Genomic DNA, 17,500 nt, shown 5'->3' with positions numbered 1-17,500 from the left:
AAAGACTTCATTTGTATTTGTTTTCAGTGGGTTTGCTTTTCCCTTTCAGTGTTTTACATGCTCTACCTGCCGGAATCGCCTGGTCCCCGGAGATCGGTTTCACTACATCAATGGCAGTTTATTTTGTGAACATGATAGACCTACAGCTCTCATCAATGGCCATTTGAATTCACTTCAGAGCAATCCACTACTGCCAGACCAGAAGGTGAATACCCAGCAGTTACTAATGAGCTTTATTAGAGTGAGTTGGAGGGTTTGGCTTCTTTTTAACGTAGCCAGGAGTTCTGCTTGGGGGTTGTGTTTTTGCATGCCTTTTAAAAAGACATAGAGATGAGAGTTCAGAAATAAAATGGAAGGGGATTATGTTGGGATTCTTGTGGTTTAAAGGTGTGTAGTTATGGTAAGCTACACCAATATTGGAATAGCAGAATCAAAATCTTAACATTTTGGGGAGGGAGCGTGGAAATAGCACTTCCCATAGAATCAGTAATTCTGGTTGATGATTTTGAAATTCGGAAATGCAGGTTAGAGACACATTATTGTAGGAGGGAACTTAGAACACTAATGATAGGAAATGGAAATAAATGCCTTTGTCGTAAAAGAATGATTTTTTGCATTCATGATAACTATATGCACTCCTGCCTTCCAAAACCCAATTTACGGTGTTTTTATTTTTAGAACAGCAATTTTATAAAACATTCTGTAATCCCAGATATCATTACAACTTTTAAAACAAAGTTCTAGCTTTTGCTAATTGCTTTGTGCTACTAATAGCTCCATTACGGATTATGTATCTATTCTTGATCCGCAACTGGAAATTTCTTGAGTCAAAGTTAGAAATGAGGAAATTATACAAGTGCACATATCATGTAGTATTAGGAGGCATTTCAGAGGAAAAATTGGTGATCAACAGTTGTCCAGCATCCCCACTACTGGATAGTTTTAGATCTATTTTAATCTCCTTAATAAGTCCTATAGCTATGCAAGTGAGTGCATTTTGATAACTGCTGTGCCTAATTTGTAACAATTACTGTCAACCTTCAGTTAAGAGACTGTTCATTCCACACTGGCCCAGAAAAGAGTGAAATGTATGACTCGTGTGCATAATTTTATTCACATCATATTTCATACTGATTATGTATTGATGACATTGATTCATTTACTCTTTACAGCGCCACTTGCATGGATATTAAATCTTATTGACCACAGATGAATTTTAATTTCAGATTGGTGATAGATTTTTCCATCAGCTCTGATAGTATGTTTGACTTTTTCATCATTAACCCAGGCAATCACACAGCACTGAGTTATTGCATTGAAACAAAAAGTGCACACTTCACTTGGTAATTCTTTATAGATTTACAATAGGAACTTCATTAATGTCTGTTGTAAGGATCACAAAAAAACAACATTTATCTGCAAATAGGAATTTAGCAAGCTTCAAAAGACTCCGGGAAAAATATTAGGCTTCTTTGTCTTCTGTAATGTATTTTCTTTATGCTATGTGGGGAAAATGACTAATATTTGAAAACTTTTAGCCACTTCAGATTATACTGCTATAGTTTAATGCTTGTATTTGTCATTTTTCTTTATTCTAGTGTATGGGATACTTCTAAATCTGGTTTCTATTTGTTAATTGGGCAAATGTTAATTAAATCAAAATGTGCACACTTTTATTTAATTTGCTAATATGGGAAGCTGCATAGAATTCCTTTTAAGAAGAGAAGTTGAATATTTTATTGCACACTAACTAGTCGCTTTTGATGAGGCATTTCAAGCTTCTTTAAGGAATGCCAATACATATAAATACTTAGAGAATTTTATGGTTTGAATTTTAATAAAGTCACTTGGTAAGGACAGGGTTGAAAAAACAACCAATGGCTAGCAAAAAAATGTTTTGAGATAATCATTTCAATTTAGAAGCAAAACCGATGGTAGTTATACTTGGTGCTGTCCCCACCCTCTCCCCGCCCCACCTTGTGAATATGCTAAGAACAAATGGCCTTTTATCTCTTCTCTGCCTTTAATATAAAGGCTTTGTTTTTCCCCATATCAGCACTTTATGTTTGTTGCTCTTTCATTTTGTTTTTCTTACCGCTTGTTTACCTGACTTAGTAATACTTAAAAAGCAGTTGTTGCAGTTTACCACCATACACGGTGAGGCTTGACTCATAGGTAATAGAGACTAAAAAGGAAAATATACCTCATGTGTGAGGCACTGAATGCAGGCAATAGAAGTCTTAGGTACTGAGTGCAAAGGACATGTAGAAATATGAGCCAGCTCTCAGTACCACCTTAGTACGAAATGAAGTAAATTTTAGAGGTGTGAAAGAGGAAGATTAGAGAGCAGTCTGGTCTGTGTGTTCATGAGATTGCGTGTTGCACCTTTCATGTTTTCTGTCCCCCACATTTTTTTTTCCAGATGGAAAACGTAGAGTGTTCATTTGGGGGCACAGAGTATGTTAGGCAGTGAATAAGAACTGAGTAGAATATGTTTTCTCAATGTTGGAAGCCGAAAAGAGACAGGTGGCCTTCAAAAATTAATAGCTCTTAAAAGGCAGAAGGAAATAAGACTTAAGGATATGTTCTTGTCAGACACTAGTGAGAAGCTGTGTTTGGGGGTGATGTTAATTAAAAACATTTCCCTGTTGGTATAAATGTCTCACATTTTTTGCCCTTGGTGCTTAGCTCGCCCTGAACAGTCAATTCTCATGGTAGTTTTTGTAAATAGAGGTTTTGGGCAAGTTGAAGGTAGTCCAGTGAGATATTAATGATAGGGCAAGGGGAATAAAGTAATGAAAACCCACTTCCTGGTACAACATAAACTGGTTTTTGGACCTGGAGAATGCTTTAAAATTATTTTCCCAAAACCCTGTGGCATTTTTTTTTTCTGGTGGCAATGAGATGGGGAGAAATGATAGATAGCTCTGTTTTATTATTTTCTTCTCTCTTGTTCTCCATATTTTTGGTACAGAAAATTAGACATTAATTTTGGCCGTTTTCTTTCTATTCACAGAACCAATTACATTTTTAGTGTATGATGAATAGTTAATACATCCGTGCATTCTCCGGTTTAAAGTAATGAGTAAATTGTTTGTACATCTCTTCTTTAAAGTTAGCTAATTGTATTGAAAATGTAGGTCCTGGAAACTTCTGTTCTCCTGAAATTTGTTCTCAGAGTCTGGGATATGTAGCTTAGTTGTTCTATATCATTTTCTTGAATATATTCTAAAAACCGATAATAATTTTAAGCTTTTACATGTCTCTTGACTAACAACTTGAGACCCCTGAATTTTAAGATCATACAAAGTTTTATGTTCTGTATAATTTAAAGGAGGTTTGACTAGCTGCAGGAGATTGCAGTCTTCTAGAGAATTAAGTAAATACAATTGGAAAGTGTGGCTACTTTTTTGTATGTGTTAATTTTTTTTCTCTGGGATTCTTTTTCTCCACCTGAGAGGGATGGTTCTATTAAATTCCGTACTTTTTAGCAGAATAAGAGATCGGGTCCTCTTAGTTGGCAAGGAGCACTGTGTGTATGTTCCGGTTTACATACCACGCCACAACGCCCATATAGTTGTATAATTGGGGTGTGTGTGTGTGGGTGTGTGTGTGTCCATCGCAGAGGACATTCGATGCTCATTTATTAAATATGCTTGCTGGCTGCTGCTGCATCTTTGTTCTGGACAGACAAATTACCTTTCTCACACTGTGCTTCCACTCTGGGGAATTAAGCCTCCACCACTTTAATTAGCTTGGAAGTGGGGGGTTTGCAGTTCCTAATAGACTTCAGGCTTTTAGTAAGTTAGGGAAAGGGTGAGCGGAGAACTTCCTGGGAAGCTCAAAATGTCATTTAAAAACCATAAAAATCTAATATATATATTATTTCATTTTGGTAATGGCAAACAGATTGTATTTGACGACTGTATGGATTATCATTTCTAACTTAGACATTCATTGAACTATGTTTCTTAATTGATCACAAGTCATTAACACATCGCGTATGTTTGATCCACATATTTACAATGTTTATGTCATCTTAAAAGCAGAAAGTAACAAGTGAAAAGTAGTATCTGAGTACTTGCACATTTGTGTATGTACACACGCATGAAAACACATACCTAAAAGAGGAAGGACAAGGAAGAGTACATGTCACCTGTTTTCAGAGTAATAATGATAACGCCAATATTGCTTAGCTTTTATTAAGTGCCAGATACCGTTGCAAAGACTTCATATATATTATGTAATCCTTATTATAGCCTTGTTACCTCCACTTTAAAGATGAGGAAATGACATACAAACAAGTCACTTGCCAAGGGTTAAATTCATCAATCCAAAAAACTGTTGGGTGGGGGTTGGGGGTGAGATGTAGGGGACTTAATTCTGACTGTGACTTTGAAATGCCTCTGAGAGTCAAGATGTTAGAATAAATCCTTTTCAAAAAGAAACCTGCGTTTAACTGAGTTCAGCACTTTGTTATAGATCTTGACACCAGAAACTTTCTGAAAGTTCATTTATTGTCTCAATTTAACTGCAAAAACTGCTTTAGTTCTTCTCTGCTGGTAAGTAGTGTAGAAGTCTTCCATCAAGTCACAGTTGGAAAGTATTCTAATAAAAGAAGATTAGTGAATGTAGAGAAGACAAAAGCAGTCATGTTTGAGTTTAATATCTCTCAAATTTAGCATTCTAGCTAAGATGCCCATTTTTATTTCTTGCAGGTCTGCTAAAAGGTCAGAGTAATGCAGAATGCGTGCCTTCATCTCAGATTTTGTTCATCACAGGTGGATCCCATGTGTCTTCAGTAGACAAGTCACCTTTGTAGCTAGCACCAGTGCCAGCTCCATGCCATTGCACCTTCTTTAGTCTTGATTGCCCTTCCCGCATTTATTGGTGTATTAAAATGACTGAATATGAACATTAAGGACTCCATGAACCTGGGCTAATGGGAGACTGTAGAGAAAATGAAAAAAGATCCACCGGAGGACATCTTTGGGGGGGAGGGAGATTGGGAGGAGGGAAATGACTAATGAAGCTAATTAAAAGAAGCATTCAAATCTGCTTTCTACCCTCATTAACAATTAGCAGGGCACTGGCCAGACTTTGTACCCTGTGTTTTACCTTAACAACATTCTCTTTGCTCTTTGTATATTTAAGTGTTGTAAGGAAATGTGTTTCAATCAAACCCAAACATGAGATAAAGGAAAGAAATGTGGCTTTTGTGATGCTCTATCACAAACACTTTTATTGTATCTCTGTAAAATACAATGTATGTATGCATGTATGTGTTTTTGTCCTAATGTTGCTACTTCCATGGCAAAGAAAAAAAAGAATGAAAAAAAAAAAAGAAAAAAATTTGGAAAAAAAGGCTCATAGCAGCTGCTGTGTAGAAATTTCCCCCTACTTCTAATTTGCTGAATGAAGAAAAAAAAATCTTTTATTTGTGATATTTTCAGAGACATTTGCTCTAGTATGGTGTATTTAAATAATAAAAACTTAAAAGAAAAATAATCGATGGAGTTTGGGTTAAACTGCTTTTTCTCTTCTGTAGTTTAAAAAAACTTAAGTTCTGTTCCATCCGGACCTCATTTTAAACTTGCAGAGGTTGAGGGAGGTGTGTGGTATGTATATTTAGTTAGCATTCGGCCAATAAGGTATTCTAATTACTTAACCCTGTCATTTTTGGCAGAGTTACAAAGCAATGTTTCTAACAGAGTCCTTTTTATAAGTTCAGAATATTCTGTTAACAGTACTTCATTCCGTTTCTCCTATATCACAGAGAATTTTTTTGGTGTTTATATATAAATATTTGTTTGAGTCTTCAGCTATTTCGTTTATTCTTTTATCTCAATAGGAAAGCCTTGAGTACTGATGAAAAGCATGTTCAAGAATGTGGCATAACCATCGTGTTCTGTTACCAAGTTTATAGCGTTGGAAGGAAATGGCATCTCTAAGCCACACCTGTACATATTTTGAAGTTCCATTAGTTGGAGGACCCTGAGCCCTTTTACAGGCACCGTCCGTGGGTGACACAGCCATTTCCTGGTGGGATTTGAAACTCCTGTGGTCTGCTGTATGATTTGTTTATTTTGTTTTGTTCTTAGACTCTTCTTCTCACGGCCTTTCCATATGCTTGGGGGAAGATTTGAATTTCATAGAGTTGAAAGATTGCGCTGCTGGATCTAGCGGCAGAATTGCCCTAGCAGCAAGTGCCTGCACTTGCCTGTGGAAATGTGTAGGTCAAGGACTCTGGGCTCAGGGCTTGAGCTAGAAGGAAGGAAAACCAAATATCCTGCTCTGTCAGGCTCATTATATGCGAGCGAATTGCAACCACTGCTTCTGTCACAGGTTAATAGGACCAGAAGTGTTTCTAATGCTATCTTCTAATTTTATTTTTAAAATGGCATTTCCCTCCCCTCCCCCCCTGCTCTAGAAAAGCTCCCAAAAGAGATTCTCTCCCAGAATAGGAGTAAGATATAGAGGAGTCCTAGCTTGGCATGTCTCAGCCAGCAGTCAGCGTCTTTTTAGGGGTTTTCTTGGTGACCAGGAGGGACAATGCGGTTGCTTCAACCACTCCTCCCACAGGAGAGAGAATTTAAAGGCCAAGTTAACGCACATAGAGTTTGTTTAGAGCTTTCTAAAGAGTGAACTCCAGGGAGGAGCAATAATTAAACAAAAGCACATAAATAATAATCTGAGTTAAATCCTCGGGGACAATTTCTAGGATCTGGTTCCAAATTCTTTTTTTCCTTTAAAAGTGACATTCATAGAACTTGGATGATTGCGGATTAAAAAGGGGAACTGTGTTAATAAGAATGCAGTAATCTATATTCTCTTGGAAATAAGCATTAATGTTCTACATATTATAAAAATTCAAAGGAGATAGTTAACAACTTTTGTAAGTAATACGGTGTGGCATTTAGTGATGTGGGAGGCTAAGGTCATTAAAGACTTTAAATGAACTATTATATAGCTGGTTCCTCAAGCACTGCTGTGTATTTAATAACGAGCTTCTAAAAGCATTTCTTAAGTTGCAGACCTATAAGATTACAAATGTCACTCATGTTAGTATAATCCACATGCAAGTGATGAAGTCTTCTCTTTGATGTGCTAAATTGGAGAAGGACTAATGGAGCTATGAATATACAATAGAACATATTTAAGTAGTAGTCTTGCTTTAGGTAAAACACTTTCTTGAAACCAGAGGCATTTCAAACAATAAAACCTAGCACTAATGGGAATGCTTGTCTGTGTGGATAGAAAGCTACTAAAACACTCAGGTTTATTCTGATGTGAACTGTGATTGTGTTCCACCCCCAATCCCAACGATGGTTAGAACAAAAAAATGTGCAGCTTGTTCACCTTTTATCTGTTGGATCTGTGATGTTAGTGAGATATAGTCTTTTCTGAAAGGACTTATTTAATATTAACCATGTCACAGAGCAAGATGGTCCCTGCCTGTCCGTGCAAGCAAGCAAGTGCAATTAAAAATAAAAGCAAACGTTTCTAAGCCTTGTTGAACCCCTTGTTTAAAAAAAAATGACATAAAAATGTCTCGATCCTGCAAATTGTCACTCTTGCTAATGAAACAATTTCATAAAAAGAACTGCCCTCTGAAAGGGTGTAATGTTTTACTGTTTTTTGTTTTTTACCTTTGTGTCTGTTTGGATTTACACATCCCAGAAGGCAGGAGGGCCAGAATGAAGCCTTTCCAAACCCAATCGTTTGCCACAAGAAACTTATTTCCAGCTCTTCATGATTTATTAGGGACTAGTTTAACGTAGAATGGATGTCTTATAAAATACAAAATGAAAAAATTGTCACACCAAAATGAAGCCTTTGAAATTGTCATCATCATCTTACTAGTAAGCATATTTAGATTCCCCTGCCCTTATTAGCACTGATATTTGAAACAACTAATCATCTAAAATGAAGCTCTTAAATGGCTTTAAATATCAATATAGTAAGATTCTAATGCATACTACTATTGTGTGAAATATTTCTTAGGGCCAATAAATTTTATAACAAACCGTGATTCTAAGAGCTCATTTTCAAGAGACCTGTGAAGAGTTTTATGTAGCCTGCATAATTGTATTTGAACCCAGAGGTTTTCCAAAGATTTTCATCCAGGAATTCTACCCTGGATATTTGTGCACCTACCGCAGTTTGAGAAGCCTTTGGAAAACAGACCATTTCACAATTGGTAATACTTGTCGCTTTGTTACTACGACTCACCTATTCTCAGTCCAGCCAAGTCACAAAAATGCTTATTACAGTTAAAGAGCAATTTGTTTCCATGAAACTGCAATTAAAGTATTACTGAGCAGCCATTTTAGATTGGCAATGCTCTGAATGCATGTTAAGCAGCCAGCAACTCCCACTTGCAGAGTCTGAGATCTAACTAGCAGCAAAGTGCAACACGCCAGCCCATGTTGAGTATCAAGTTAAGAGGTGTTTGAAGCCTCTGCTCCCAAAGTGAATGCACTAGAGCAATGACAAGTCAGGGCTGATGGGGGAAGGTGGACTTGTAACTTACCTCAAGTGAATACTCCTTCCAGTTGTACAAGAAGTGCTTTATGCTAGGAGATATGTGCATGTTTCCTAGAGGGAATGTTTTCAAGTTTAGATTGATTCTGCCGAGAATGGACTGCAACTCTGAGGCCTCAAGCCAATAATGTACTACAGGTCCTGACATGTTCCAGCTGTGTAAACAGGGCCATTCTATCTCCTAAATCACAACTAATAAAGCATAGGATGAAAATCAATTGATTCTGTTATAAGTTCTTTGAATGACACGAGGAAGTTATTTAATGATGCACTCCTAGATTGGACAAGCTTGAGTTGAGCCACAAAAATAGGCCTCTTTGAATAGACTTATTTCTCCCCTCAGAAAAAAGCAGGACTGCATAGGCCTTTCCTGGGCTTTCATTTTACCACCAGTAGATCAAAACCTACTGAGGGAAGAAAGGATCCTAGTGGAATTCTTCCCACAGACCTTAAGTTCAGGATTTGTTGAGTGAGAAAGGTGAAGTGTAAAGGTTTTACTGAAAATGCAAAACATTGCTGTAAGATCCTGAGAGAGGAAAGGATTTTAGAGGTGGTGTTTCAAAATGCAATTAGCACTGAATTCTAACCAGCCTGAAAACAATCATTACCTCAAGAACTGGAGGCTTCTCACCTTCCTTCTGCCTAAAAAGTTGCCCCTTAGTTGAGTCAAAAGGTTTGTGTCCTCAGCTTTTTCAAAAACACTTTTCAAGTGCCATGATTCTATTTGTGGGCACTCACCTAGGTCGTTGGAGCTGTACCTTTCTTTTCTTTTCTTTTTTTTCCTTTTTTGCTTTTTCTAGACTAAGGCAGACAGTTCCTTCCTAAATTAGGTTTTCTTTTTGGTGAATCAAATGTTTTAAGGAACTGAAGAGAGAATCTGAAAGCCATCAGAATTTACAAAAGAAGATTAATTATAAGAGCTGGGAAAACAATTACTTGGGCTGTAATTGTATACCTATTCGCTTATTTAAATAAAGTTAGGTAGACATGGGGGTGACTTAAGTTTTACATGTCTCCACAAACTGCTTCAGTTTCTATCATCAGTCATTACATTTCCTGTACACCTTACAACTTTATAAAAACTTATTATAAAAACTTTATTTGGAGTTGTATATATAGTTCTTTTTTTTTTTTTTTTTTTGGTGGTGGTGGGGGGGGAACACCCAGAGGTGCTTAGGGCTTACAACTGGCTCTGCTCAGGGATCACTTTTGGCAGGGCTTGGTGAACTGCATGTGATGCTGAAAATCGAACCCCGGTCAGCCTCATGTAGAGCAACCATTGTACTGTTGCTGTGGCCCCAGTGACCCAAGTTATTGTACACATTATTGCAGTCCTCATAGTAATCCTGGTTGTTATCATTGTCTCTTTTATAGACAGTGCAAGGAGGTGACTTACTGGGCTAGGGATAGAGCGAAGCACGTGGGCATTCTGGTTGCTCAAGTTTAGATTGATTCTGCCGAGAATGGACTGCAACTCTGAGGCCTGGGTTTTGGAGGGACCAGAGAGATTGTATAAAGGTTACAGCACTTACCTTACCTTAGCCAACCTGAGTTTGAACCGTAGCATCACACAGTCCCCCAAGCCCTGCCAGAAGTGATGGCTGAGTGCAGAGCCAAGAGTCTTGAGCACTGTCTGTATTTTGGTATGGCCCCCAAGCCAAAATAATAATACAACAAGCTGTGCCCCAAAAAGTTAGTATTCAAGATGATGTTGAATGTAGTAATTTTAAACAAATTTTATGTGAAAAACACCTATGATGAGAAAATTACTATAATTTTATATTAAGGCTTGATCTACTAGCTTTTCTTTCACCTTTGATTCCCAACATGGCTAGGGATTATTATTATTTATTATCGCTTACAGTGCCCAATTGTTATTTGGACCCTAGCACTTTGGTAGAATTGACTTTTAAATTGTTAGACTAACACAGTGATGGACTTTTTAGTTCTCTGAACTGCCAGTAGGGTTTTTTTCTTCCTTTAAAAAATGCACTGAGTTTTATTTCTGTTTAATCTAGAATTCTATCTCATTTAGATTGTATACGTTTTCACTTTGTTCTAAAGGAAATTTGAGTTTTGACAAATCTTAACTACCTCATGATGAACAATGAAGGTAACTGGTAACAACTATGCCCACAAGTTGTTGCTGAGGGAAAAGAGCAAGATTTTGGTGCACATGTTCATCCAGAAAGCAAAATGGATAAACATATCCCACACAAAACAATAAAGGATATGTTTAAAATGTTTGAACGAGCTGTGGCCTGAGTCTGCAAAATTTGCAGCAAGTTAGATGTCGATGGATTTAGTTATATAAAAGTAACACACTTTGGGGCTGGAGTGGTAATACAGCAAGTAGGGCTTTTGCCTTGCATGCGGCCGACCTGGGTTCAATTCACGGCATCCCATATGATCTCCCAAACACTGCCAGGAGTAATTCCTGAGTGCAGAGCCAGGAGTAACCCCTGAGCATTGCTGGGTGTGACCCAAAAAGCAAAATAAATAACGCACTTTCAAGTAGAAAAAATAATTTACACTTGCATGTAATTTTTATCGAAAAATTTTGCATGTTTTAGCACAATGAGGAAAGAAACTTTTCACAGAGGAACTAATACTCATTTTTGTTGTTTTTAATCTGGGAGACCACTGAAACAGTCAAATGGAACAGATTACACCTCATACAACTTACATCCAAACAGGATTCTGAGCTGATTTAAAAAAAACTTTGTTGGCTGCACTTTCTATTTTTCTATTAATTGTTAAATAAAAAAAAATGTAAATAAATTTGCTGTAAATCCAAGCTGTCTTTATCACAAGAAAAAATAGTTAAGATTAAAGTATTAGTGACCAGCTATTTAGTGGGCATTTAATTTCTACTGAATTTAATACAACATTGTTTTGGTGTTGATAGGTTAGGCAAACAAAACCTTTAGGGGCTGATAGTGCAAGGGTTAAGGTACTTGCTTGTCTTGCACACAGCATAATCTTGGTTTTATCACTGTCACCACAACCGGTCCCCGAGCACTGCCAGGAGTGACTCCTGAGCACCACCAACCATGGCCAACACACAGACACAGACAGACAGGCGCGCACACACACACACACACACACACACACACACACACACACACATCCCTTTTGGTGTATATTCTTGACTGTACCAAAGTAAGTACCAGTTCTCAAAGCAAATATTCTTTGTATGCTATTTTATGTAGTTTCTCAGCCTAATGCCTCTTTATAGGCTATTTTATAATCCTTTCATTCTGCCAAAATTAGCCAATACATTTTTTTTCCAGTTCAAAAGCTACATTGTTCTTCTGATGGCTATATATCCCCTTTAGGCCATAAGGACCTGGAAAACAGGGATTCAAAATGTATTTGCTATGTGCGCGTTGCCGCCTAAGAGCACAGAATCAGTAACTTGCATCTGGAAGCATCATCAGGATTTACACAAACACCGATGTGTTTCTTGGTTATACTATTGTCTTCAACAGAGGGTCCAAATTTATTTGGCCTACTGCTCCCTTTTCAGAAAAATAATAATGCCCAATTGCACCTGAGGCTGCTGCTGCCCTGCAGAATGGTTCTAGCAGCCTGTGGGAAGGCATTAGCACTCTCTTTGGGGAATGCTAATTTAAACTAGAACTAGTCTGTACCCATATTGACCAGTATTCAAGCAAGTGCTCTCCATACCCAGAACTGTAGGACTGCCTGGAAGTGTTTATTAGTCTTTAATCTCCTCCACAAAGTGGACATATATAGATATTTATGAACTTTATAATTGTAATTGATAGTTGTTTGTTTTCTTCTCCTGGACCGAAGCCATAGTATAGCAGGTAGGGCATTTGCTTGGCATGCAGCCAACTGGGTTCAATCCCTAGCATCCCATATGGTCCCGCCGGGAGTGATCCCTGACCAGAGAGTTGGGAGTAAGCCCTGAGCACTGCCAGGTGTGGCCCCTCCCAACTAAAAGAATTTTTTTCCCCTTTTAATCTTAGACTCCAGGGGAGTTTCCACCCTGAGAAAAAAGGAGTAAGGGTAACTCAAGGATCAATGACCTAAATAAACCGTGTTTCAGCAAGGATTAAGGGACTGGTGTCTTCCTGCAGATAAGGAAACAAGCTGTATGGGCTCCCCAGAAAGGCTGGCCATACGCCCCATTTCCAGTGGTTTTGTTAGTCTTCTTTTACTGCTTCTTACTTCATTACTGTCATTGTGCATTCCACCCTGCCCTTCCAGGCTGCAGGTACCATGTATGGTAAAACATAAGCTAAACTTGTGCCTGCCGCAAGCCCACGGAGGGCTGTGACATGGGGCGATTTCAAACATTAGCAGTGTTGGCAATTTCTAGAAGTTGATATGATACAATATTTGGTGACACATCACAGGTGTGTCAGGGAGAGCTGCGGTAAAGTGAAAATTGTGACAGGGAAAAAGCAGACTCCAATGTTCTTGATGAAGCTTGGATTATCAGTGTCAGTATCAAAGCTGGGAAAGAAATAGCGATTCTTTTTTTTTTTTTTTCAGCTTCGGACACTCGAAATGGAATCGCTTCCTTCTCCAAAATGGGTGCAGCGGGGGCTGTGAGCGATGCAGGGTGCACAGTTGAGTTTTCAGATTTGTTACTGAGGAAGTCAGGTGGATAAACACACTTGATTTTCAAAGACAGGCAGTCCTAAATGGATTTCTGAGACTTGAAGCTCTTATCTAAGCCTTCCTTCATGGAATGGGATGTAATTCACAAAACTCCATAAGTTACCTCATGCTGTAAGCAATTGGTTTTTTAAAAACTGTATTTATATAGTAAAACATGTTTTAAAATTAAAAGGAAAGATTCTGGCTGGCTTTGAGTTCTCAAAGGGCTGGCAGTCTCTGCTATGGAGAGGTATAGCTGTAATATCCTGTGAAATCCCCATAATACACTCAAGTTATAGTGTGTGTGTGTGTGTGTGTGTGTGTGTGTGTATGTGTGTGTATATTTTTTCGTCCAGAATCTGGTTTCCAACAAGCCCACCAAAGAATTCTGCCTCTGGAATCCCCTTGTTTTGCATGCAGATGGCATATTAATGAACTCATTACTGTGCATTTTATCCAGCTCTGGACAGATTTGTGACATTATTTTTCAAAACAAAACAGGGTTAGGCAGTTGGTTGGTTGGGCCTGATGAGAATTAGGTGACTAAGTTAAAGAAATATTTCTCTAAATACTACCAGTCTGCTCAATATTGCTGCTAAATGTTCTACAAAATATTCTCAACTCCTATCCTCAAACCCTCAAAAGGTACCTTGATTTCCCCACATTCCTGAAAATTTATAGAATTTACAGAAGAAGTGTGGCCCAATTCCATTCAAAGACTGAGTAATTCTGATTTTTCTTTGTGAATTCTTGTGAATATCTGGGGACTTTGTCTATGAAACTTTTTCAGTTTATGTTTCTGCACCATCTTAACAAACAAAAGAAAGACTACTCACTGGTATCATAAAGGCAGAAACTATAAAAATTAATGAGGGAATATTTACCTCATACTCTGTGCTGTCTGCTTTTTAGGACAAAAATAATCACACCTCCCCACCCTCCCCTTTTATTTGAAAGCATGTAATAAAGGTCATATCGCATGGTAATATGAAATATGCACCTAACAGGCAGTAAGGAAACACTGGAACTTCAATTCTGGTTCTGAAGGGAAATCAAATGGAATCTATGAGTACATGTCTTTCTAATCAAATATTAGCCCTGCGCTAACATTTCATCTTAATACCTTGTTTTGCCCATCTGTTAAATAGGAATTTGCTACAATTGCTGTATTTGCCAATGCATTAGATGGAGGAGGGGGGAGGAAAGGCTTTATATATGGAGGATGGTGCTCATTCAGACGTCTAAACTCTGAAAAGATGGAAAGCATAGTAACTGGTCTGATTTTAGGGTAAAGATAAGGTCTTCAATTTACTTTGAAAATTATAGCCTATCTTTGTGCTTTTTTTTTTTTTTTGCTTTTTTTTGGATCAAACCTGATGCTCAGGGGTTACTCCTGGCTCTGCACTCAGGAATTTCTCCTGGCAGTGCTCAGGGGACCATATGGGATGCTGGGAATCGAACCTGGGTCAATTGCATACAAGGCAAGTGCCCTACCCACTGTGCTGTTGCTCTAGCCCCCTGTGTCTTCTTTAATGAGGGGCAGAGCTGGTGGGTGTGATGATGTAGATTAATCCAAGATAGTGGGTAATGATTTGTTTTTGTCTTAGAATGCATCACATAATTTTAAAAATAATTTTAAATCATGTTTAGATTCAACAGTTTTTAGGTTCAAAATTGAAAGGGAGATGGTGCAGAAAGGTACACATACCTCTAAAGCAAAGATTTTCTCTCTCTCTCTCTCTCTCTCTCTCTCTCTCTCTCTCTCACACACACACACACACACACACACACAAACTGTCAACATTCCCTGCCAAAATGGTACACTGGTTACAGCTAGTGAACCTACAAGGCCACATCATAACCACCTGGTAAAGTTTATTATTTACATTAGGGTTCATTATTAGTGGTATACAGTCTCAATCTTCTTGTTGCACAGATTATTTTTCAAAATCCTCTGTGCTGCTTTTATTCATCCTTGCCTCACAGTTACTAATCTTTAGTAACTACTCTTCTTTCTGTTTCTATAGTTTTGCCTTTTCCAGAATGCTATACAGTATAGTTGGATTCATGCTGTATGTAACCTCTGTGGATTACCTTTATTTTTTTCACATAGTAAAATGATTTTTTTTATCCTTTATGTTTTCTTATGACTTGGTAGCTCATTTTTTTCAGCACTGAGTAATATTCCATCGTCTGCATGCTTTCTCTGTTCACCTACTGCACTGAAGGACTTATTGATTGTTTCTAAGTCTTGACAGTTAATGAATAAAGCTGCCAACGTTATCTTTGTGTGTAGGTCTTTGTGTGATTATAGGTTTTTAATTATGTAATTTTGGGAAGCAAGGAAAACAGTACCTTTGGTTGGAAAATTTTATACTAGCTTTTCAGTCCACAAACTTAAGTAAAATGGTATTAGAGGGTAATTTAGGAAAGGAATGAACATATAGTAAACATCTGATTTGAGTCCACCATTGTTTTTCATATCCAGTTCCCAATATACAACTTTGAGAAAGATGTTACTACTTTTCCTGCATTTTTAATTGAAGGAGCAAGGACTTAGGTTAGATAACATGTTTGAGATCAAACAGATTGAGTTATTTGGACAGGATGAATCCATCCTCAGAGTCCAATCTTAGGTCCCCAAGATTGGACTTTGGCAGGGAATGTTGACAGTTTGTGTGTGTGTGTGTGTGTGTGTGTGTGTGTGTGAGAGAGAGAGAGAGAGAGAGAGAATCTTTGCTTTAGAGGTATGTGTACCTTTCTGCACCATCTCCCTTTCAATTTTGAACCTAAAAACTGTTGAATGTAAAAGAAGCATAATAGATGAAAGTTTTATCATCAGTGATCTCCTAGTTGACTAGTTCACCATCAGATAATGAATTCGATACTAAATATTTAAAAACATGGCAAATTTCTAAATACCAAAAATTGATTGATTACTTATGGAAGCATTATTTACTTGATTTGGGTAGCATTATTTACATATGAAAATAGATGTAGTGCTCAATTGATTTTATATATTTATTATATACATATATATATAAACTTTCCTTTGAAAGGATAATAACTTTTATTTCCCTTTTTATGGCTCTTCAAGGAGAATGAATTATCATTTGCTATTTGCCTAGTGATTCAACTAGAGTTGTTATTGAGCTCAGCACTTTTCACGCAATAACTTGTCTAAATATCACAAGGTACCTATAAAATTTTATGAATCCATTTCACACACTTAGAAACTGAGGCTTAGAAAAATTGAGTAACTTGCTCTTTATGCTTAATGCATGATAAAGCTTACAATTGAACCCTGGTCTGTCTGGAAGACACTGCTATATGCCAGATTTTGTGTCTTCTTTAATGTTTCTGACAGCCTTATCAGAGAAGGTGTTAATGTTGCCATTTTGCAGATGAGAAAATGGAGGTTCTGACAGTTCTGTTTGTTCTATGGGTTAAGCTGCACAGTGATTTGCCTGGCCTTAATGCCTGTGGATGACCCAGAATTGTTTTATCTTTGCAGTATAATCTAACTCTGTCAAACCTCTGCTGTTCATTTATAGAATAAACTGTGTATGTCTATCATGTGGACAGTTTATATCTTCAGAATGAGAGGTCTTCAGAAGTACTTTCTTTTTTATTACCTAGAGATTTATCAAATCTCATTAGGTGCTGTTAAAATAATATGAGCTGAGCTCTGGGTTGGTTAGCATATTTCTTTTTTATATTTTCTAAAAATGGCCACAATTGTGAGTACTCTCATTTATCAAAGGAGGCTCACTATATCTGTAGCACTATTTTTTTTTCATTTTCCATGAGACAAACTTTTGGCTGGAATATATTTTAATTTCATTTGACCCATTTTACTCATGTTGCTTTGGACAAGCATTAGTCTCATCTGAATTTGCTTATGCCTGTGTGGAGGGGAAAAAGGGGCAGGCAAGGTAAAGATCATGGACACTTGAAAATTGACTCTTTAAGTGTTACTCAAAATCTGTTGGTAGATTTAAGGGTAGAAGCTTAGATTCTGGTGTAGTGGTCTTTGATTCGTAGACTTAGTGTGAGTTTGTCAGCTGTATTCTCTGTAAGCACTTCCTCTTGGCCTACAGTGGCCTTCTCTGTGAAATTTTCATAGATTTTCCAACAACATTTGAGATTCCTCTCCTAGATGGAAATAATCTATTTTCTAAACAAAACAGGAGCTTCTGGAAGGCAAGAATTGTCATTGTCATTGTCATTGTCATTGTCCTCCCATTGTTCTTCGATTTGCTTGAGCGGGCCCAGTAACGTTTCCATTGGAGACTTTGTTGTTACTGTGTTTGGCATATTGAAT

At 37.5% G+C, this 17,500-nt stretch overlaps 1 protein-coding gene across 3 annotated transcripts in view; it reads left to right on the top strand.

The window, feature by feature from the left end:
* Window positions 1-5,510, top strand: part of LMO4 (LIM domain only 4) — a 16,774-nt gene extending 11,264 nt beyond the window's left edge. For all 3 annotated transcript variants that reach the window (XM_056122880.1, XM_056122882.1, XM_056122881.1), the window contains exons 4-5: window positions 50-205; window positions 4,719-5,510. In XM_056122880.1, coding sequence (XP_055978855.1) covers window positions 50-205; window positions 4,719-4,727 — 165 coding nt within the window. In that variant the 3' untranslated portion in view covers window positions 4,728-5,510. The remainder of the gene's footprint in view (window positions 1-49; window positions 206-4,718) is intronic.
* Window positions 5,511-17,500: the final 11,990 nt, after the last annotated feature.

Source organism: Sorex fumeus, unplaced genomic scaffold (assembly GCF_029834395.1).
Source record: "Sorex fumeus unplaced genomic scaffold, SorFum_2.1 ptg000047l, whole genome shotgun sequence".
Lineage (NCBI taxonomy): Eukaryota > Metazoa > Chordata > Mammalia > Eulipotyphla > Soricidae > Sorex > Sorex fumeus.
This window is presented reverse-complemented; position numbering and strand designations above follow the sequence as displayed.